This window comes from Chenopodium album, chromosome 4, assembly GCF_948465745.1.
Source record: "Chenopodium album chromosome 4, dcCheAlbu1.1, whole genome shotgun sequence".
Taxonomy (NCBI): domain Eukaryota; kingdom Viridiplantae; phylum Streptophyta; class Magnoliopsida; order Caryophyllales; family Amaranthaceae; genus Chenopodium; species Chenopodium album.
In genome coordinates, this window is record NC_137837.1 from 80,010,418 (window position 1) to 80,034,897 (window position 24,480).

The following is a 24,480-nucleotide window of genomic DNA, read 5'->3' on the forward strand; positions in this document are numbered from 1 at the left end:
CATTAATAGGTGGAGAAAAAAAAGAAAAAAAAGAAGAGGAAACATAAAACGAGTAATTCCAAGGCAATGTGAGTATTGAATATTGATAGAGCTACTCCGTAAGTCCGAAGTAGTGAGTGAGAGAAAGCGAAAAAGAATAGAAGAAGAAGAGCGTGGCCTGGCCTGAATTTGCAATTTATCTTCCCAAATCTCCTTTCTCCCAAATCCTAATTCTCATCACAAAACAAATCCCTACTTTTTTTTTTTTTTTGTTTGTTCGCCGATTTACTGCTCCTCGGGGGTTCATTTTCGGTGCCCCTTTTCAATTCTTTGTGTTTTTTTTTTTGTTTTTCCTCCATTATTGGATCTCAAGGTAGAGTACTACTTTCTCTCTCCTCCTAGTCTCCTACTCTTTTTTTTTTTAAAAATTATTATTTAGATTAGATCTGTTTTTCATTTGTATTTAATTTTTGAATTAATTTTTGATTTAATTTAATTTAAGTGGGGATGTGTTTGTGAATTTGTAGAGATGGCTTCAACTGGGAATCCAAATCAACAGCAGACGGCGGCGGCGGCGCAGCAACAAGCACAAGGCGGCAGCGGTGGTGGAGGAGGTCAATTCGATATGAATAAGTTCTTCAAACCCTCGAATTTAGCATCAGCACCACCACCACCACAGGCGGCGCAAAACCCTAACAATTACGGGCCATCCGCTTCGTACCCTCCTCCGACTGCCGGTCCATACTCTTTCCCACCTCAAAACCCTACTCCTCCTTATTACCATCACTATCCTCCTCAAGATCAAATGCATCACCAAAGGTCTGTTTCTTTCCCTACTCCTCCTCTTCAGCCTGTTCCTAGTGCTCCTCCTCAAAACCCCAGCCCCGGCGCCCGTCTCATGGCCTTGCTTAGCAGTCCTCCTCCCGATTTCAATTACTCTCATCAAAACCCTGCTCCTGTACCTGCCCCTATGCCGTCCTCCTCCATGCCTCCTTCTGTTCCCGTCTCTCCTACTGTTGTTCAGCCCGCCCCTATTCGTATGCCTAGCAGCAAGCTTCCCAGGGGACGCCATTTGCTTGGCGATCATATGCTTTATGATATCGATGTTAGGTCCCAGGGCGAGGACCAGCCTCAGTTGGAGGTTACTCCCATTACCAAGTATGTCTCCGATCCTGGCCTCATCCTTGGTCATCAAATTGCCGTCAACAAAACTTATATATGCTATGGCCTTAAGCTCGGAAATATTCGTGTTCTCAACATTAATACCGCCTTGAGGGCTCTTCTTCGAGGTCACACTCAGGTTTCTTCTCCCCTCCTAACTTTTTTCACGCTTTTGTAGTTTTACTATTACTTACTCTGTAATTGACTATCAACCATTCGCTTTCTTTCATTGTTACGACTTTTTAACATAATGGGGTGGGGGACTGGGGAGCAGGATATGCTCTTCATTCGCTTTTGTCCCTTTTTAGTAAACTATCCTCACTTAAATCCTTGATCTTCTGAATGAACATTGTATTTATGGTAATGCATAAAAGATCAGCTGTGACCGACTAGTGAAAAACCTTACTTGCCAGTTCATACCCTATTACCAAAATTAGAGAATTGATATCGTTTATATTACAAATTATTGATATCTAAATGTAAAAAACATCTTTAGTTTGGACTAGGTTTATATATACAATTGTGTTGTAACATCTTATCCAAGAATACATTAGGAAAACAAAGTTTTATTATTCTCGCACTCGCTAGATTGTTTAATCAGGATATAATAGGTAACTTATACTATTCGTGCATTCTTGCTTACGTAATTTATTCCAGCTGAGTAATTATTTACTTGTATTAGTTATTACCATATGTAGTTGTAATCCCTCCGTGTACAAGCTTTCGTTGCTTTATATACCTTTATTAAAGGCAGACTTTTCATCTTCTCAATTTGTTCAAGTGTGAAATCAGTTTAATAGGTTATATGCCTATTAAGAACTTCATTGTTTAGGATCTGTATGTTCTTGGAATGGTTATATGTTGCGACATACGAATTCTCTAATTACCGGTGTCATGCCTGTCATTTGCTGTAAAAGAGGACCAATTCTGTTATTCGTATCGAGTTTAATGACTTATAAATGAATCTTCTTTTTTCATCAAAGTATTATGGTAAATATTTCTCTGTTTAGCCTTGGAACATTGTTGCCAAATATGTGCCTGATTCATATCCAATAATTAAGAGGAGCCTTTGTGTGCCTGCCTGACTATTCTATATATTTTGACCAGTTTGGGCCATCTATCTGTTGGAAAGGAAAAGATTACTCTGATAATAGTTATTATTCTTTGGTATGACCAGTTGTGGCATCTTAGAAGAAATTGCTTGCTGACTGCTGTAAGCTTGATACTGTAGGCTGTGTAGGAGACTAGGGGTCCTATAAAGCTATTAATTTTGACAATGAGAGCTTTCTTAGTCCTTGTTCACTTCAACTTGTACTGTCAAACTACGTTATATTCACTGAAAATAATTTTAACTTGCAAAATAGTTTCTGTGGTAAACTTTTCCTTTTATTTTGGCTTTGAAGTAAGAAGGAACCCAGATGACAAAATAAACCCAGCAAAATCAGGCTTAATCAATAAATACCATTCTCACTCAATGAAAATAACTGTTAACTAGTATAAATCAATTACTATATTTCAGCTTAAATGTGAAGTGAACATCGCCTTAGTAATAACAATGCTTTTGGTTTCTTCAGATAGTGTTTAATGCCGTATAATGAGTTCTGTATCTTGCTTAGGGTTGCAAGTCTAACTGTCTTTCACTTATGCATCCTACAATCTATGGCTTTTCATTTATCATGAATTTTGAACACCCCCCTCTCCCGAGCCTCACCCCCTTCCTTAATTTTAAATTAATATTTTTTTAATTTCAACAACTGTTTCCAGTAGAAAGTTAGAAGTTCATTTTAGAGATTTACCTTTACCTGGTTTTCTTTTGGGTTCCCCCTTGCACTTTTGCATTTTCGCTTGAAGTGAAACAGCTATGCTTTTTAACAGCTGGATTTCCTGTCTTTTGTTTTTTATTTTTTTTTTCCTTTCTTGTTCTGTAGAGGGTAACAGATATGGCCTTCTTTGCGGAAGACGTTCATCTTCTGGCTAGGTATTACTTGACTGATTATTATGTTTTTGCGAATTTTATCTTTGAGTTAACTGACAAGATTTATGCAGTGCAAGCATAGAGGGACGCATTTATGTATGGAAAATTTCTGAAGGCCCAGGTAAGGAAGATAAGCCGGAAATTTCTGGAAATATTGTGCTAGCTATTCATATAACTGGGAATGAAGGATCTGTTCATCCACGAGTTTGCTGGCACTGTCACAAACAAGTAATTATCAACTTCTAATCTTACATGCTTTTAAACTACCCCATTTATCATTTAACGTCTTTCAAAGAGGTGTTGTGTATTATTTTGTGCTGATTGATTTTGTAAACTATTAAATCTGCAGGAAATTTTGGTTGTGGCCATTGGAAAAACTGTCCTTAAAATTGATACTACAAAGGTTCGCAAGGGTGTTGAATTTTCTGGAGAGGAGGCTCTTGCATGTCCTTTGGACAAGCTGATTGAAGGGGTTCAGCTAGTTGGTAAACATGAAGGGGAGGTTACCGATTTATCAATGTGCCAATGGATGACGACTCGTTTGGTTTCAGCTTCCAAGGATGGAACAGTGAGTCAGCTCCCTTACTATGTGGATGTTGGAACCTGTATTAATATACACATACAATGTCAATCTATCAATCAAACTCTTAATCCCATAAGTGGGGTTGGCAATATACACATACATTGATTAATAAAAAATTCTTATAAAAAATTAATGTTTAGTGAAAATCAAGTGAAAAGAATTGGGCCTTATATGTCACTTTTCTGGTCAAATTTATGTTTCCAGATGAAGAGTTTTTTAGGCTCTCTCAATTAGTAGTACCTAAGGCGTCAGGTATTTGAATCTATAGTTGTTTTCAACGAGTTTCAGTTTTTCACTTTGGTAAAATTGAGACTCTGTTTCTGTTTGCTCATAAATCCAAATATTGCTGTCGTCAATAATAGGGAATGTATTAGTTTTTTACCCTCTTGTTACCTTATCAATGGTTACTAAGTTACTTTGAAGTGAATTGTTTTTCATTCTTTATAAGATGAATGAAAAGCTTGTGATATAACTCTTAATTTACTAGTAGAACTAATTGATCCTTTTATGAATTATACTTAATTTTATACTATTATTATAAAACACTTATTTTGTTTATATATTCTAAGGCTTCAAGCATAATGTTTACTTGTCCTTCTGAGTTATGACCAGTGACTTTTGAAAAAAACTCTTGTTTAGTAATTGTTCCTCAGTTTTTGAACTTGCTATATTTTCATATGTAATCAGTGATTGATAAAGTTGACAACCTTAATTTTCAATCTTTGCTCTTCAGATTAAGATTTGGGAAGATCGCAAGGCAGCGCCACTTCTGGTATTGAGGCCCCATGATGGTCATCCTGTTGATGCAGCCAAGTTTTTGGCTGCCCCACACCGACCAGACCATATCATGCTGATCACAGCTGTAAGCCACATCCTTTTCTCTTAAATAATTTCTTTATAGGGCTCATCGTGATTATGTGCTACCTTCTAGAATGCAGCTATTCTTTTTAGCTGGTATAAATTTTATTTTCTTTTGCTTCTTACATGTATTTTTTTAAAAAAAATCTCAGTTAATGGGGAGTTCTATACATCTTGCTTGAAATTTTGGATGTTCTATGGCTAATATTGGCCTGCTAGAATAATTATTTGTTTGCTAATTTTTATCTAACTTTTGTTATTCCTAATTCAGGGACCACTTAATCGAGAGGTGAAGCTTTGGGCTTCTTCTGACGAAGAAGGATGGTTGCTGCCTAGTGATGCTGAATCTTGGAGGTGCATACAGACACTAGAGCTGACAAGCTCTGCTGAACCTGAAGCTGAGGAAGCTTTTTTCAATCAGGTTGTGACCTTGTCTCAAGGGGGACTTCTTTTACTAGCAAATGCCAAAAAGAATGCTATATATGCGATTCATTTAGAATATGGTGCCACTCCAGCAGCAACCCGGATGGATTATTTATCAGGGTTTACAGTCACTATGCCTATCCTAAGCTTTACTGCTACAAGTGATGTTTTGCCTCACGGGGAACACCTAGTTCAAGTTTATTGTGTCCAGACACAAGCCATACAGCAGTATGCTTTGGACCGCTCACAATGCTTGCCACCACCATTGGAAAACTTGAGTTTAGAAAAATCGGAATCCACTGTTTCTCGTGATGCAGCTGAATGCGTTCCTGGCTTAGAGCCATCTGGAAGCAAATCTTTTGAGGTTCCCTATTCTGCAGCCAAATCAAGTAACCATATTAGTGGTCTAGGGAGCTCACCTGAGATTAAGTGTCCTGCGAATGATGCTTCTGATGCAACATCCGTGCAGGATATCACTACTGCAAATGTGGATTCCAACTCTACTTCGTTATTACCAACATCGAGCAATGCTGATGTTGTGTCTGTTGCACCACCTCCTCTTCCTCCTAGTCCAAGGTTATCTAAAAAATTCAGTGATTTGCGCGGTGATCAAGCTGCTACTGATTATCCTGTTGATAGGCAAATGGATAGTGCACAGACTAGTTCATCGGCTTTGCCTGCCTCAAATGAAGATAGCCGAACTGTACAAGGGAATACTTCTGATGCTGTTCCTACCATGTTTAAACACCCAACTCATCTTGTTACTCCTTTTGAGATTATGGCTACATCTTCAGCTGATGCAACCCGTGTGTCTGAAAATGGTGAAAATGAGGCTAAAATTCAAGATGATGTTGTGAGTAAAGATGTAGGAAATGTTGAGGTTGAGGTTAAAGTTGTAGACGAAACTGGATTTGGTAACAGTGATGAGTCTTCTCGGCAAGTAGATCCTCAAGTCATACCAGACAGAAAGGAAAAATCTTTCTTTTCACAGGCATCAGATCTGGGGGCTGATATGAGTCGGGAGTGTTGTGCATTACCCTCTGAGACATCTATAATGGAAGAAGCTAGAAATAGCATAATGGAGGCTCTAGCGCAACCTTCAAACTCAGGTGAGGAGGAAGGAGATGAAGCCAATAATGATGTGTCTAGGAAAGCTGCAGACTATGCTGCTACAACACCGGTGCCACAGTCTCCTACACCAGGTGCCAAAGGGAAAAAACAGAAGGGAAAGAACTCTCAAGCATCTGGTTCATTATCTCCTTCACCTAGTGTTTCAAATGCAGCAGATTTGTTTCAAGCGGGTTCGGGTGTGCAATTTGTGGAGCCCTCTTCTAGTTCACAGATGCTGGCTATGCACGAAACACTTAATCAGGTCATAATTCGAACTTTTTAGTGCATCATAGGATCTTGCACAGTATAGATTCGTAATTTTTCATCTGTTGGATTACAATGGACAGATATTAGATGGCTTTGTAAACTGTGGTGAATATTTATAGTGAAGCAGCCTATGATAATTTTATATTGATTCAAGGGTCACTAGGAAGTAGGAAACAATCTTTCTGTTATGAGTGTTATCATATGGGTTATGGGTAAGGTTGTGTCTTGTGTATGTCTTATCCCCTTACCCCGCTTAGCGCAGTAGGCTGTCTGAGTCCTTAGGGTGATGTAACTGATGTGAACTATTTGATATTTCTTTATGCTAAACCACTTTTGGCCTTAGCCACAGGTACCAAAATTGAATATCGATTCCTGAAAGTATTAGCATCTCCTAAAGTTATGCTGCAATAACTATAGACTGTATGGTTCTATTCTGTTTGACATAGGAACTTATCTCTGTGTGTCGGTATTAAGTAAATTAAGTCAACCAAAAGTCTAGCGCTTGAAAAATTCAGGCAGATAATCTGATTTGCCTTGTCCAATATTTAAAAATTTGGGTTTAGATGCTTAATAACAAATGTTTTTTGTGGGGGTGTTGGCTAAATCTGATTTCATTGGAGTTTGACCTGAATCTTGATGTATTCAACTTCAGTCTGATTTTGTTGGATTTCAATAGTGAGTGAATCTGTCCAACCTTTAATAAGCGTGCAGTAGAATCCTGGTTATCTCGAGGTTGAAGGTTATGTTAATTTTCTTCAGTTGTTGGTTGAGATCTTGTTTGTGCCAACTGAATCACCCATATTGACAATTTTAGTTTTTGGGGTTTGCAGTCTGGTCATTATTTCTTGCATTTTGTGGTTTTTGAAAAAAACACTTCTCTCAGCCCCCTTCTTCATTTAGTTGTGGCTTGGGAGGAGCGGGGGAAAGAGGCCAAGAGCTAGACAGTGACTTACAGACTAATACAGAGCCTGATAATATCATGTGGCGTTTGCTTTTTAATATAAATATGTTTGTGTTAATATAGATAAAAAGTAAATGATGTGCCTGTTGTCTTTGCTCCTATCAATTTTGTATGTTACATTGTTATCTTTACTTTCTTCCAATCAATTACAACAGCTTCCTGCATTTCTACTTCAATATTTCCACGAGTCAATTCATACTTGACATTTGGCTGTATTTTGCGTTCTATGTTCCATCTCACAGTTCCCAAATCATTTTCTGCAGATATTAAATGCGCAGAAAGAAATGCAGAAGCAGATGAATACAGTTGTTTCTACACCAATTACTAAAGAAGGTAGAAGGCTAGAGGCGGCTTTAGGACGGAGCATAGAGAAGGCTTTAAAGGCCAATACTGATGCTTTGTGGGCTCGCACACAGGAGGAGATTACTAAACTTGAGAAGTCGTTACGAGAACGTATGCAGCAGATACATGGTTTGGTAAATAACATGGTGAACAAGGACTTTCTTGCCGTGCTTGAGAGAACATTGAAGAAAGAATTGGCTGCTGTTGGCACAAATGTAGCTCGTACAATAAGTCCAGTTATTGAGAAAACAATTTCTTCAGCTATCACAGATTCCTTCCAGGTTAGTCCCTTTGTTGAAATTAATTTTTGACGACCATGATACAACATTGTAGCATGTGTTAAGTGGATTCAGTTGATATAATATATTTTAGGATGTAGGCTTATTATTTGTGTATTATGTTGATTAAGAGAAGAGTTATGAAGCACATAAAGGTTCCCACAGTGACATTTCACTGTTTCTTGTGCATTTTGGAGTTTAAGCATTTTAAAGCAAAATTAGTGTCAGCAATGTGTCCAAACGTTGAGTTCCTCAACTTTTAGGAGGTAGTGTTGCAGTGTTTCAATCAATAGGAATGCCTAGTGAAACATCTGAGGATATGCATAGGAAATGGAGTTCAATTTCATAGCCTTCTAACTCCGTAGTATAGGAAAAACAGAAATTCATGCCTGATGGAGGTTAGATGCTAATATATCTATCACACAATCACACCTATTTGTTCAGTCATCGTTCGGAGATAAGGTATCCTTTATTTAAAATTTGAGATCAGATTTTTTCATCGTGATCTGACTGAAACTGTTTATTTTGTTAGGATTGAATCCTGATTTGTTCAATATAAATTAGAGCATTTCTACATTGGTTTGGTAAAATGTGCTTCCACCTGAAAGCAAAATGATAGGCTATCACTGAGTTAATATAACTATACGCTTAATGTATTGCCTATCTTCGTTTTTTACCTTCTTTTTTTGAGCATGGATACTTGATGCTCACATGTATTGAGGATGCTCACATTTATAGCATGTAGGCCGTGTACTCACCTAAACATTGAAGACTAAGATAACTTTGAGCTGTGATATTTTGCTTTATTGTTAGGTGGGCTAAGATGCTTTTATCGGAAAGGAATAGTTGCAGTATACTTCTGAAAAATTTCTTTTCGCATTCTCCATCCCAAAAGCTTACCTTACCACCACCACCTACTCATCCTATTACCATTATATGTTCTGTAAACAACAACATTCCAGCGGCTTTGTCACTGAAAACTTAAGAATATTCTAAGGGAAATCAATGAAATAGGCCAATAAGGGCAGTAGTGTACCCTGTTGGGGATTTAGTGATTATTTGGGGAAAAAAATATGTTCATTAGAAAGATTGAGGGATGAGGAGGGAGAGAATCAAAATCTGATATCTTGATTTCAAGTAAAAAAATCTCTAATTTTTCTACTTATATTCCTTTCATTTTGCCCACTTTCTCCCAACAACTAATTGAATATTGAAAGATGAAATCTATTTAATTAAAAAAAAAAAAAAATCAAGATATTCTGGGGGCAGTGCTCAGTTCAACATGAAGGGGAGAGTATTTTTTTAATAGAACATGTAGTCAATGTAGAAGATGGTAATTGAAATTTGAAACATGTAGGAAGAATTGCAGAGTATCAACATTGTGTCAGTCTGAGGAAGTACTGGACCCTCCAGTTCCTTTTTAGAACCAGAGGGTAACCAAATCTTAATCAACTTTTCTCTTTGTCAAGTTTATGATGATAAAATTATCAATATACTTTAGTTAGAGAGAGAAATTTAAGCTATAAACAGAGCAAAGTAAAGGGTAGATTTTGGATGATCTTTTTAAAATTAACCTTTACTTTTTTTTCCTCTCCCCCCCCCCCCCCCCATAGTATTTGACTGAAATTCTCCAACTTGGAAACCCTGATACAGAAACAATTGTTTTTAGTTTTGGTCAAATTGTCACGAGACATGCAATTTTTTAAACTTACTTTTTATCTGTAACCTTTACTTCTGTCCTTGTATTGATTCTAAATGAAACAAGTGGATGAAAGCCTGAAATCTCCATCTTGGAATGCTTGATAGAGAAACATTTATCATAACCGAAACAATTGATTCTGTGGTGTCGTGTCTGTTAAATTGTCAAGAGACCTGCAATTCACATTCATAGCTTTCTCCTAATTTTTCATTTTTCTGCTGTATGCTTGTAACCCTATCTGATTACAAATTTCAAGTTAAAAAACCGTAAAAAGATTGAATTGAGGATTGTTAAAGAGACTAAATTCGAAAAGTTTAAGTAAGCTAAATCAGAAGGGGGAAATGTCATTTTCCATTTGAATTTTAACCCTTTCTTTCTCTCTTTCATCTAATAGCTGAGTCGTTTGTCGAGATATAAGGGAGAAAAAGGAGATCTGAATAGTGGTTATGATGGGGGTAGGTGGAGCCATGTGGGTCTGCCTCAAAAAAACCACAAAAAGAAAAAGTTGAAAAAGCAATTAAAAATGTAGGATATGGAAAAGAATAAAAATTGGAAGACACAAGTGGATGGACCTAAATGCTACTTAGGAGATAGAGAGAATACCTACAAATCTACAATTTATCAGAGCATTGTAAAAGGTTTCTTAAATACTCGTTTAGGCATTTGGCCTAATGCAGATAGCCTAACTTAAAGTTTTTGTTTTATTGTCCAAATGATCGGTTATAGGTTGTAAAGTCATTTTTTTACATAATAAACTTTTGTCTGGTGAAAATTGATGTAATTTTTTCTTCCGGTACAAAATGGATTTTCTGTGCCCATTGACGATCTTACTTGAATTATAGAGTGTTCATTTGCTGACAACCTGCATGTACTTTTTTTTTTTTTATTTTTTTATTTTTTAATTTATTTTTTATTAAGTTGTAGTACATGGGCTATATCAATTTCCATTATTTGATGTCAACTGTATATACAAATTATTCTTGTACCATCTTTAAAATTATTTGTTTTTTTTTTCTTCTTTTTTTCAAATTATGTATCCCTAGGGCTAGGAGTGTGCTATTTTTTATTGAAGGTTTATTGGTGCTGATGATAATGTTAGTCGAATTATATGAACACTACCAATTCCTAATGCAGTTCCTACAAAATCTTGTTCTCTAATTGCAATGGTATTTATGCATGTGTTTTGCTTACCGCAATTTATTTCTTCGTATAGTTTACTAGTTATATCTTTTTGCTATTGATAATGCTTTCTTTGACTGTTACACAGCGAGGGGTTGGTGACAAGGCAGTGAATCAATTGGAGAAATCTGTAACCTCAAAACTTGAAGCTACTGTTGCCAGGCAGATCCAAGCTCAGTTCCAAACTTCTGGCAAACAAGCACTTCAGGTATATTTGGATTCTTATCTACATCAATTCACTTATGTATTGTCCTCTATATAAGGAATTTATATGATGTGTACTGTTTCAGTTATCTTTGACCGCATAACAATATGCTAATTGTTTGTAGGATGGATTGAGGTCTTGTTTGGAGGCTTCTATCATCCCTGCTTTTGAGATGTCCTGCAAAGCAATGTTTGAGCAAGTTGATTCTGCATTCCAGAAGGGAATGTCTGAACATACAGCAGCAGCACAACATCAAATTGAATCAACAAACTCTCAGCTAGCCCTTACCCTTAGGGTATGATCTAACACTGTTAATGATGACTGTGACATGGGATATGTTTTATTGTTGTGTTGATCTTGTTTCATCTTGGGTTTATAGTACTGTTGGTTGCCATGCTGCCAGCTTGTATGTACATTATGAGATTGCAAAATATCCCTATAGAGTCATGGCCTCATGGGCTTTGTCCAAAGTTTGATTTGTGAGTTTGAGGTGGCATCATTCTGTTTTTTAAGTTCAGACTTTAGAATAATATAAATTTGCTTTATCTTCCTCTTAATAATAATTAACATAAATGTGGTATTTTGCTTCTATTGTTCTGATATTATTTCTTATTGCTACTTTTATGTTGTATTTTTATGGCAATTCTTTTCTGAATGTTGTCAATCTTTCTTGGTGAAGAATTGTGAGTTATGGAGTGTTATGAAGTGCCTTTTCTGTTTTGCTTTATTTTATTTTCTTAAATCATTAACATTATAAGCTGTTAAGAATAATCATACATGGTTGTGTTATGAGATGTTTGTCAGTTAGGTGATGCTCTGAATGTTCAATTAATCATATAGGCATGTGTGAGAAAGTTTCTCTCTTAGGAATTGATGGCGAATCTTGTTGTCATTCTTCTTATTTTCTGTTCAACCTGTAAATGGTTCTGCACTGTATTGCATTTATATGTAGCTGTTTCATGTTTTTTGTATGTTGCACTTGATGTATCATCTTCATCCTGTTTCACTTAGTCTTTCATAATGGTTAAAAACACTAGTTTTGGGTGGTGAAGGGTCGTCAAAGTTTTTTTTTGTTGGTTGTACATATTGTGATATTGTTGCTAACACTGCACTCATTTCCAATTACGCAGGATGCTCTAACTTCAGCTTCATCACTGACTCAAACCTTGAGCGGAGAATTGGCTGATAATCAGAGGAAGTTGTTTGCTCTTGCAGCTGCTGGTGCAAACTCCAAAGCAGGAAATACGCTGGCCACTCAATTGAGCAATGGACCTTTGTCGGGTCTACATGAGAAGGTCAGCTAATGACTTTATGCCTCTTAAAGGATTGGTTAACTTATAGTTCTAGGCCTTGTTGGTTCTTAATTTTTACATTGACCTTTTTATCTATTGCATTTGACGTTTGCACTGTTCTCATACCATACTTTGACCATATTATTTTTACCATTATACTTTTATAAAAAATAATTGTTATTGTGGAAACTGTTACGAAGTGTTGCTTTTTCTTAGTGTATATCTTCATATTATCAACTTTTAACATTATGCAGTTAAAAGACATTAATGGTCAAAGTTGTGCTTTACAAACGTAAATATTAATTAGAACAATAAAAACAGGAAGATATCTATTTAGACGACTGTTTTGTTTGGTTAACTTGGATATTGAGCAATCTCATGTGTGTCATAGGTTGAGCAGCCATTTGATCCAACAAAAGAGCTATCTAGACTCATCTCTGAACACAAGTATGAGGAGGCATTTACTGCAGCTTTGCAAAGAAGTGATGTGACCATCGTCTCCTGGTTATGCTCACAGGTATGGCTTATGTTTTTGTGTAGAAGTTATTGAACATTATTCTGGTTAAGATTGGCCGATAGAGCATGTAGGTTGGTAAACAGTTTTAGATATGAGATACGGAGTACTATTATTTCTGATTGTCCAGTGTCTTAGATGTACTTTATATACTCCGTAGTAAATATGTTGAAATACGTAATAGGACTGTGAAATGCCTGATGAAAGGGGACTTCAATTGTGGTTTCACTAATAAATTTCTAATTGGCTGTTTGAGTGAGGTGGCTGTAGAGTGGAAAGAGGGAGAGAAACCTGACTGGATGGGTAAAGAGATTGATTAAAAGCTTGATACTGAAAAAGAAAGGAGGGGAAGGAGAGACAGGGTTGAGTGAAAAGTATAGTTTTTAAGTCAATATTTTAGAAATATATCTTGTACCAATTCTTTTCATATATAGAGAAATGCAGAGTATTAGTTTTTGTTCATTTGTTTTTTAGATATTATGTTTGATGCCATGCTGTAATACCTAATATGTGAATAGCTCTTTGCTGCTGCTAAATTGAGCCTGATAGGAGATGATTAGTTGATATAGCAGAAATAGTTCCTGCTTTTACTTTCCATGTGGAAAATTGTTGATACCCAATACAATTCTTTATTTTGTTAGCAATAAAATAGTATAGGCTTTGCTTTAAAAGGTGTGAGGCGCACATGAAAATGTTACATTACTTTAAAAACTTTGAAGAGGACACTCGACTACTTCAATCAGTATGTGTGGGGTTGGATCGTTGGGGTCCCTACCCGGCACAGTGAAACAATAAGGGAGGAAAATAGTCAAATCAAAAAGGTAACTGAAGAGAGGCTGAAAGGAGTAAAAAGATGGGTAAAAAGTAGGAGGCACATGAAGGTGGACTTTGTTCAGTATTAGATAAATAAAAAAATGTTACCTCCGTAACCTCTGTTTAAAATTTGGATTTCCTCTCCCCTCAAAATAGATTTCTTCTTTCGCTTGCATCATAAGAAAAGGCAGCCCAGGCAAGGCAGCCTGAGGTGCACGTCTTTTGGAACGCGCTGCACCTTACGAGGCCAATGCATTTTTTCAGATGGCGCCTGGGTACACTTTTCTATACTAATTACTAAATTTTGGAAAGCAGAAATTGAAGGGGAAAAAATACTCTGCCTTGTTGGATGAATAATATTAACTTGTTCGTTTTTCTTGCTCTATGCTAAGACCATTTAGGTACCTTAGATTGTTTGTTTCGGTGGATAATCTTGGTGGATTGCTGACTATGGTGGCTTGAAACTTGACGTTACACATTTAATCAGCATAGTCTGTCATTGCTTTCATTAATTGCCTAATCATTTGCAGTTCCGTATAACCCTTAACTGGCTGTCTTGATACTGTTTTAAGACAGATGCTCATGTAGTTATTTGCTCAATGTGGCTATCAGGTTGATCTACAGCGTCTTTTGTCAACGATGCCATTGCCTTTGAGTCAAGGTGTCTTGCTCTCACTTCTGCAGCAGCTTTCTTGTGATATAACAAAGGATACAGCAAGGAAGTTAGCGTGGATGACAGATGCCGCTGCATGCATACACCCGCATGACCCAATGATTGCAGTGCATGTGCGTCCGATTTTGGAGCAGGTTTACCAGATATTGAACCATCAACGTAGCCTTCCTACAACCTCATCCTCAGAGTTGTCGAGCATCCGGGTTGTGATGCACGTCATCAACGCCATGTTGCTGACCTGTAAATGATCCATGCAATGTACCTGTTTCAAGTTATTCTGTTGATTTTGACTGTGAAGGTGGATATTATGTATAGGTGCGCACTTTTTTTCTTCTCCCTCTTGTCAAGGGTTGGAAACTTGGAAATTGGAATTGATGTATGGTTTAGTAGTTTTTACTTTTTATACATGCTATGAAAAGATGAACTTGATGCTGCTGATTAAGGCTTATAATTAATTGGAGAAATAAAAGTAAGATGGAAAACAACTCCATCTCGATTTTTTGCCTTCATTAGAGTTGCATCAAAATCTTTATTCCAGTTTTTCTTATATGCACTCACTTTATAACCTTGCTAAATGAAGGAACCTAAACCAAACCTGATAATTGACATGAGACTATACACTGCTAAACAATTTAAACTAGTTGTATGTTTTAAAAAAATGGCAAAACTATGCCATGTTGCCACCTATGTATTGATTTTTAGTTGAGAATTTGAGATTTGTTGATTGAAATCATACAATAGTAATGATAATTATTTGTAAAAGAGAAGATTAAAAATGAGTATCTTTTGTTTAGGAGCGTGGCATTATGAAGGTAGTGACGCAACAACAATATTTCGAGGATTTTGGGTCACCAAAAATGCATGGATGTTAGTCAGAAAATATAGGTCTTTTGCTGATTTAGTGCTCCTATTTCAGATATTTCCTCAACCCTAATTTTCTTTGGTCATGCGGCGCATTGATTTACTTTCTTACCAACATGTAGTCCCATACTCAATTATTTTCTCTCTTGTTTATAGTTGCTTGTGCACTTTTTAATTCTCAGCTTTACATACATAATGCTTATCTAGAGATATTTCAAGACATTTTTCTAAGTCTTAAATCTTAATGTGTACTATAAAGTATCACGGGTTAGGTTTTTTTATTTTTATTTTAAGGGTATTGTTATATGTAGCCCTAAGGGCTATATATAAGCATTAGATTTACTCTGGGAAATTGTATAAAATTCGGAATTCATGACAAAAACACGCGTAAATTAGTGTTATATCTATGTATAACATTTTCCATTTTTTAATTTACAATGTTTATCAAGACATATTTTAAGATAATTACAGAATAAGTTGTGTATTGATAACTAAAATAACTAACATGGAACAACTAATAAAGGCTACAACTTTAGAAATCAATAAGGTTAAAACGTTGCATCTAAAACCAATGTAGCAAGCAATCCATAATTACAAAACGTGGCCGGAAATATGGATGGCTTGCTATAATTATATCGGAAATTGTGATTTGATGATCCGAGTAATTAGAAATACAAATTAGTAGTACTCCTACTTCGTAACAAGTAGTGTACTTTTGTTATTCACCAAAAATTGGCCTAAACTAAAGTCCTACCCTCCACCAAACCAAATTCATGAATTCCACAAAATTAACCACTTTTATAGAAAAAAAAAAAAGGATGAAGAATGTACATTGATGGTTTTTTGTTTTTACAAATTTTTTGCTTGACCTTGATTCTTCAAAGAGAAAGATCATACATAATTTTTTTTTACAGGAGTAATCAATTCATAATACAACTCCTTGATAGGTCATTTCATACTACCTACTACTAATGCATACTAATTCATACTAATTGTCAATTGTCTTTAATAGAAAAACAAAAAAAAGTAATGCCTACCAACACTGATCCGTTTCCCACCTTCGGGTGGGGCGACGACCAACTGTATAAAACGACGAGTTTGGATCTCCAATTCCAATACCAATACCAATTCCAATTCCAAACCCTAACGACAAGTCGTAGAGAGCTCGAGCAGCAGGATCAGAGAGAGTTTCGTAGGCGTTATGGATCTGGATGAAATCACCGCCGTCCGATTTGGAAGAAGAGTCAGGATGATAGAGCTTCGCTAAGTTCCGATACGCCGCCTTGATTTCAAGGGCGGAAGCGTGGCGGTTGACGCGGAGAACTTCGTAGAAGCTGCCGGATTTACGCATCGGCGGAGATATTGATTGCACGGCAGCTCTACATCGGAATCGATGATTGGAAGGCGTCGGCGTCGGCGTCGGCGTGGGCGGATTGCAGGGGAAATTTAGGGTTTGCATCATGTAAAATCGAGAAGCAGTCTCTCTGCAATTGTAATTATATAAATAGAAATACAAGGGAAGGGAGGTTTAGAAAGGAGGAGAAATTGGCGGAGAACAAGGAGGAGAGGAAATGGTGTGTGTGTATCAACTATCAAATCATGTGTGTCGCAACCTCTTTTGTGTGACTTCTCTCACATTTATAGGACATTGGGAGATTCTGTTTTTTTTTTTTTTTTTTTTTTTTCTTTTTTTTTTTTTCTTTTTCCCAAGGAATTGAGAATATATTTTATTGGAGTTGATTTTTATTTTTATATTTTAAAAAAATAGAATATGAAGGAGGGGTAGTGTAGGTCATTGGATAGGTTTGCAACTTTTTCCATGTTGGCTTGTGGTGGGGTCATTGTTTTTCATGTCTATTGTATTCAATTGAATTGGAAGTGTTCTAGAACCTGTTGTCCTTTTCATTTTCATTGTCATCTTTATTTCATACTCATCCTTCACAACCTTAGATCATGGATTATCTTCTCATCTTTCTCTCTTATCCCTAACCGCTTTATACTAAAATTTATCTCTATTGTCTTAATGATCATTATGTTTATTCAAATATGAGAATTTTTTACTATTGTAGCTTATATGGTTAAACTTTAGAATATTGTGGAGAAAACGGCTTAGCCTTTATATTCTATTAATCACAAATATATATACTTAATACAATAGAATACATAACTTGTCTAAAACTCCTAAACAAGATAAACTTTCCAAATATACAATATTAACATAATTAAGAAAAACAAACTCTAATATGTGGTATCAGAGCCAGACTCACGGTATGTGACCTCTAATGGTTTGAGTATATTGCCAGGCCCAAAGTTTTGGACTTTTAATGGCATTAAGTATTCTGGGCCAAATTGAATTAGATCAAGTGATCTTTGATTTAAAGTGACCTTACATGTGAGGGGGAGTGTTGAAGAATAAACCTCTCAAGTGTCACCACATGTAAATGTCTCACATTGGTTGAGTAAGAGAGAATTAAACACTTTATAAGGCTAAGGGGCTACTCCTCCTATCGTCATATGATTTTGGGATGGAACCTCCTTAGACTTGTGAAGTGAACTTTCTCTCTTGATTTGCCCAAACCCGCGTTTAATATATATTGCAACACAATTTAGCAAATACATATTTCTCAGATTAAAGTTTGGAATATGATATATGTTATTTGATTGGGATATAGCATATTAATTTTTTGAATGAGCAATCTAAATTGATTCAATTTAAATTCAGAGCAATAAACAGCTCTAATAAAACATGCACACACATAATTATTAGTGAGTAGAAACAAAAAAAAAAGGGGTGATAAAATAAAATTTCCCTACAAAGTAGAAAGCCCTAATGAAGTATTGTTGAAAAGATAAAAGAAGTGAAATGGTAAAAAAATGTAAAAGTCAATAGTATGGCAAAAAGAAAAGGGGGCAAAGTAAGATAGTATAGGCAGATGAACCTTGGGAAATGGCAAATGGGATAGATGATGAGCTTAAATTGCTAAACAACCGGCGCCAATTATATTTAAAACGGGCTTTGCAAATGGTTTCTAGAAGCCCATGGGGCCCACCAACATCACTCACGTCACGTGTATGGCTCTCTCATCACTTTTCATTCTTCCCTAACTCTCTACACTCTCTCAGTCTAGCCAAGTTGAGAATTGTGAGTGCTAGTGTATGTGTGGTCCTTAAGGTGTTCTAGAAGAGTTATAATTGTCTGAAATGTATTCCTTAAAAATACATGTCCCTCGATTACCATTCGCTGTGAGATTGCGATAGGGATATTTGAGATCACTCTAATTTGGATCACTAATACAATACTCTCACTATCTTAGCTACAATTATTTCTATTGTCCTTTTACATCTTTTTCTTTCTTTCTAATAAAAAATATATTCCAACTTCCTACTTTTCCGCTCATCATTTTTCTTACGAAATGATTGTACTTGATGTCAATTAGTATTATACAACTAGTGCTTATACCGTATGAAAACTAATGGATTAAAAACTAAAAAAAGGTTTTACTTTTTTTTTTTTAAATAAAATAATTAAACCCTACAATCAAGTAGTATTTGATAAGTTTGTTTGATGGTATGGGGAAAAAACAAAAGAAAAGGCCGAGTTCAAATTGAGTATTACTCCGTACAAGTGCACAACACAACACAACACAACACAGTGAACTTCCCCAAAGATAAGGAGTGATTATAGACAAATGACTTTAGGTCTTCGATTAAGAGCCTTGCATTATTCAAATTTGTAAAGAAAAAGGGCTCATCACAAATAATAATCAAGACTAGGATGATATATTAGTGGATGGTATGTAATTCAAGTAATACGATCGAGTAGCTAGGTTACACGTACTATTATTGCCTCATTGATTGGAATTTGGTTGAAAATTGCATATATATTTTTTAGGTGGAGACATTGGATTAGAGTATTTGTTGAGTGAAGAAGATGGTTGAACTAGAGTGTAGAGGTAAACAGGGATAGATAAAAAAAATGACAGATCGTAGAAGAGAAGTAAACGTGGGGGTGTTGATGGGATTATACAAGTTTGGGGCAGGCTCGGCCCCATGTATTATGCATATGAGTTGGATCGATCAGCTTCAGGCTGGCTGCCTTAGCTTGGGAGCAATAATGTAGTCATCTAAGGAATTAAGCTTATTGGCCTTATTCCATCTTATTAACATAAATAAATACAGTAGAAAAGAAATAGAATGATGTAGATAGATGTACATAATGATATTAATAATTTGAGGGGGATAGATCATAGATGGATCGGATTCGGATAATGTAATTAGGCGGGGGAAAATAATGTATGCTAGCATGGCATGTGGCTTACTGTTGAAGCGTTTCTCCAGCTCGATTTTATGTCTCATCTTATCAATATTGTTGCTTTAAACTGGATGACAATATTGATAAGGTCCGCTACCAAATTCATTCATAATTGTCAATTGTGCATGCATCTCTTAATTTAAAAACCAGACAACCATCATATCATTCCTTTATCCACACTTGGTAATTGCCCACTTTTATGTAATTTTTTTTTTTTTTTTTTTGAGGAAAATCGGATGGTGCCTTATATTAATAATTTGTCCATCAAAATGCATGGAGCAACCTCACAAGGACTTTGGTTCTCCCAAATCTGTTCTACACCAGAAGGCACAATGCCGGCTAAAAGCAGCCATAACTATTTTTTAAAATTTTTTATTTCCATGGTTATTAATTGTGTGAATATGTACATGGGCCAGGACATTGTATAATTTATAGTCACTAGACTGATGTTAAGATAGCCATGCATTGGTTCAATGGGCCAAAAAGCCCATGATCATTGTGACCCAAATATGCATGGGTAAATCGTCATTTCGAATACAATGATTATGAGTCAATGATATTAGGATCTATTATGGAATACCAAAAATCCAACACTATAGCGGTATAGCCTAAGGGTTACACCTGTCCCTCTTCCAAGTAGACTCAACTAATAGACTACAAATGAATGTTGATTATTATTGGTCATATTATGAATAATAACTAGTGTTAGTCCCGGGCGATGCCTCGAGTTAATGCATTATTTCCATGACAAAAATCTTTATTACTTCGTCTTTTCTTTTCTACTAAATATGTTTCTTTTATCACGCTTGCCAATGCAAAACTTTAACAATCAATAACTTAAATTTTCCAAAAGTAAAAATTATAAAAGTTATATATTATGATAGTACTTATTGAGACGAATTCAAAAAGATCATGTATGAATATATTTTTCCTTATATATTATTCACAAAATACGGTCAAAAGAAGAGTGGTGAATAGTGTAAAAGTGAAAGCGGGTCAAGTAATAAAGAACGGAGGAAGTAATATTTATTTTTTATTGAATGACTTGTAATATGGTAATAGCTTAGTGACTAACAAGTTGAAACTTAACTTAAGGTTGTGGGTTCAAATCTTGTAAGAACCATATTTTTAGCCATGGAGTGAAAATTGGATTAAATGAGGGGTGCGCCACGTGGCACCTAAACTTCTTTAGGAACGCCTTGAAGAGAGCGCCACGTGGCATCTAAACTTCTTTAGAAACGCCTTTTAATATATAGTATAGATAGTATAGATTACTAGTTGTTCCAATAATCTCACAAGAATGCAAGCTCCAAGTCCAACAACTTATGGCAACTTAAACTAGATTGACTCGAAACCTAACTTAAGAAATGAAAACCAAACATTTATCAAAAATCTTTAGTATTATCTCAAAATGCCATTAATGTGAGTTAGACGTAGTGATTGACAAGACTAGGTTTAGAATTATACATACATGTATTAGAATTTCTCTTAGCTTGCAATAGTTGAAAACAATGTATAGGAAGTTTCCTTAAAAGCAATTAAGAAAACTAAAGTCCTAAATTTCAAAGGAATTATACATTTTTCTTAGGTCATGGTACAATAGAAACTATCGATCTACAAGGTAATGTTATCTATCTCACGGCATAGGTACATTACAATCAAGCAGGATTGAATAGCAAAAATTGACTTAGGGTTTTAGCTAAACCAAATATGTTATTATATTTACCTCTGTTTTTTTAAGTTGACACGTATTCCTTTTTAGAAAGTTTTTTATTTTTTTTTATTTTAATTTGACACGTTTTCTTTTTTTGGTAAGCTTTATACCTTGTTTTTTTAAGTGTACCCCACTTGGTCTATTATTCTCTCTCACTCTCTCTCCTCTCTTTAATATATATGTGTGCTTAAATTGAACGTGTCAACTAAATAGAAACAGCCCCAGAAGATGGGGAAAAGATTTGGAACGGTAGGGGGATGGATTATGAATTTTTGACACTTTGGTACATCACATATTACCCTTATTGCTCGTTTTTCGAGGTTGTTTTATACCAGGAATGTGCTAATCACTTGACCCCGGGACATGGTGATTGAGGGACAGTTTGTGTTAATTGATGATGGAATATGAGATGAGATATGAAATTTAGATTACAAACATGAATAGTAGTATGATCACTATCCATAGTCTACTAATCGACACATCAATCAACACACATGTGAATAGTAGTATGATTATCCATAGTTACACCATATATAACATGTGTTCTTATCCAATCCCAATCCATATAGTGTGAAGTCACATCACACCAATATATGGCTATATGTCACTAATATTTTCCTTATATGAGATTATTATGCTCTTATGGCATCACTATTGTCAAGTCCCATTGTTTTGGGTAAAATTACCCATACCAAGTGGCCTAATAAGATGGTGACAGGTGTCACCTTATAAGAGGTCTAAGATGGACCAATTGCTGTTCGACACGTGTCCCTCAAAGAATGTTGGGAAAAAGGCAGTCTTTACGGCCCAAATCTCGAGAAAGCCGCAATGCGGTGCAACCTATCAGAATTAGGTCAGGGCAACCTAAGAACGGGCATATTTACCAATGATCCTATAAATAAGGAGATTCCCCCCATTTTGGTGGCACGTTCATTTATTACCGCATACACACATCTCTAACATCAGAGAATTCATCACATGATCTCGTAATCCGGGAAAATCTTAATTTTACCTTTTCGCACTTTTAATTTTTTCGACCGATACTAACTTAATCGTCAGAGGTGGAGCTCCTAAAAACCAAAGTCTCTGTATTTTGCAGATACATACCGCTCCGGACCAATCTTGGCAATGTAACTCTCCCGAGTGACCAAAACACACCCAAAACAACCATCATATTATGACATCACATTGTTATAAATATAATTACATAATATGATATCATTATACTTTTATGCCATCGTTAGATTTATATGACATCATTATTGTTAAGTCACTTCACTTCAATATACATTTATGATATCATTACATTCATATGACATTTTTATTGCCAAATAATATCACTTCCGTCACATTCATATGACATCATTATTGTCTAGTCACATCACTTCAATATACATTTGTGACATCATAATATACATTTATGACATCTTTATATTCATATGACATCATTATTGTCAAGTAATATCACTTCAGTATACTTTTGTGACATCATTATATTCCAAAATTTAAATATAGAAACATAACTCATTCTTGTACTTTATAGACATCTTAATTGGTGTGTTATAGTTTAAAACCTCCTTGTATGACTTCGGGGGTCACCCCACATATTAAGTTTAGTTTTTGAAAGATGTCAAAAAATGACCCAAAATCGTGTATTACATCCTTCAATTTTGGACAATTTTTCACTTTTTTAGCCCCGAAAACAAAAATTGATGAGATGCTTCCCATGTACCCTAATGCACCCCGGGAGTTCATTTGGGTGGGTAAAACCATCCAATATACCTTCAAACTATCAATTTACCCGTTTACAACTTGCACCAATTTCATAAACTCGATGCTACCACGAACATTTTTGGCAACATATAATGATCATTTATGGTTCCAAACGACATTATATGACCCTGGGATGTATCCACTGATATCTCGAGACTTTTCGACACCAGGTCCCAAAACCTGCAAAATTGGCCAAAAAGCGTGTATTATAGCCTTCAATTTTGTCAAATTTTGACTTTTTTTTACTTGGAAACTAAAATTGCCGAGAAGATACCTATAGACCCTAATACCCTCCGGGAGTCCAATTGGGTGGGTGGAACCATCCAGTTTACCTTTAAGCATCCAATTTATTAGTTTTCGTACATGCTTCTTGTATTGGTTATAGTCTCCCACAGGGCCCTTTTGTAACTGAATTATTGTCGTATACGGGTCCAAACAACATCATATGACCTCGAAATGCATCCCGTAAAATTCCATGAATTTCTGATACCAGGTCCCGACACCTTCTGAATTGATCCGATTTCGTGTATTATAACCTTCAAATTCGACTTCTGTACCTCATATTTTCACACGGCAAGATTATGTATCCAAGTAATTCCATGGGATCTCAAAGGGCTCCGGGAGTCATGGATACTTCCCAGAACCGTCCCATTCATCCTTAATCACCATATATTAAGGCAACGACGACATACCCACAAACGACAAAACTAGTTTTTTGTATGCCTTGTCCTTGGGTGCATGATGGGCGTTAGAACGGTCGCACATTCCACACTCAATCAAATACACTTATAAACAAACATCCTACAAACCAAGCACAATGACAATTAAGAGTTCGGTCCATAAGGAACGGGATATGGTTGCTAAAGATCTTAACACTTAAGCTAATTCGGAGTCTTTGGTGAATTGGGGTTCATCAAGTAGACAAACAAACTATGGTTCTAAATCGACGGATTAAAGACAATGGGGAATGACATCCATTCAACCAAGGCAATTAGGCAAACGGGGAGTAAAATATACAAGATATAACAAGGACAATATGTAAGATCAACCTAATGCAATTAGAAAACAACTCACACTACTAAACTTAGATTCCTCATTAGTTTAGCAATAGAAGATACATAATCAAATTGCAATAAGTAATGCCATTCTCAATTCACATTTCCATGTTAAACTAAGCATATCATGCTATAAAGATCCTAAGTTAAGGGTAGCTAATCCTATCATGAAGAACTAACAAGCAATCTCATACAATCAATTTAATTGCAATACAAACATCAATGCTTCTCCCACATTTTCATAACTAATCCAAAAGGTTGAGCTTCACCCAACCCCTAGAAAGAAAACTACTCACAACTCATATTAATCAACATGCAAACAAGTATTAGGGTTCTAACTACTTCAATAATTGGGTAAAAGTGGTTAACAATTGAATACACTATCATCCAACAACAAATTATCAAGAACTAAAAGGATTCAAGTAACATGCAAACACCAAATAAAATCTGAAA

At 35.7% G+C, this 24,480-nt stretch overlaps 1 protein-coding gene across 1 annotated transcript; it reads left to right on the forward strand.

The window, feature by feature from the left end:
* Positions 1 to 48: 48 nt before the first annotated feature.
* On the forward strand, positions 49 to 14,821 carry LOC145629512 (enhancer of mRNA-decapping protein 4-like). Its single transcript, XM_081682132.1, has 13 exons — positions 49 to 352; positions 507 to 1,279; positions 3,069 to 3,118; positions 3,187 to 3,343; positions 3,465 to 3,683; positions 4,432 to 4,560; positions 4,828 to 6,351; positions 7,581 to 7,940; positions 10,904 to 11,023; positions 11,145 to 11,315; positions 12,151 to 12,315; positions 12,704 to 12,829; positions 14,252 to 14,821. The coding sequence occupies exons 2-13, from the start codon at positions 509 to 511 to the stop codon at positions 14,558 to 14,560; spliced, it is 4,101 nt and encodes a 1,366-aa protein (XP_081538258.1). The 5' UTR covers positions 49 to 352; positions 507 to 508; the 3' UTR covers positions 14,561 to 14,821.
* Positions 14,822 to 24,480: the final 9,659 nt, after the last annotated feature.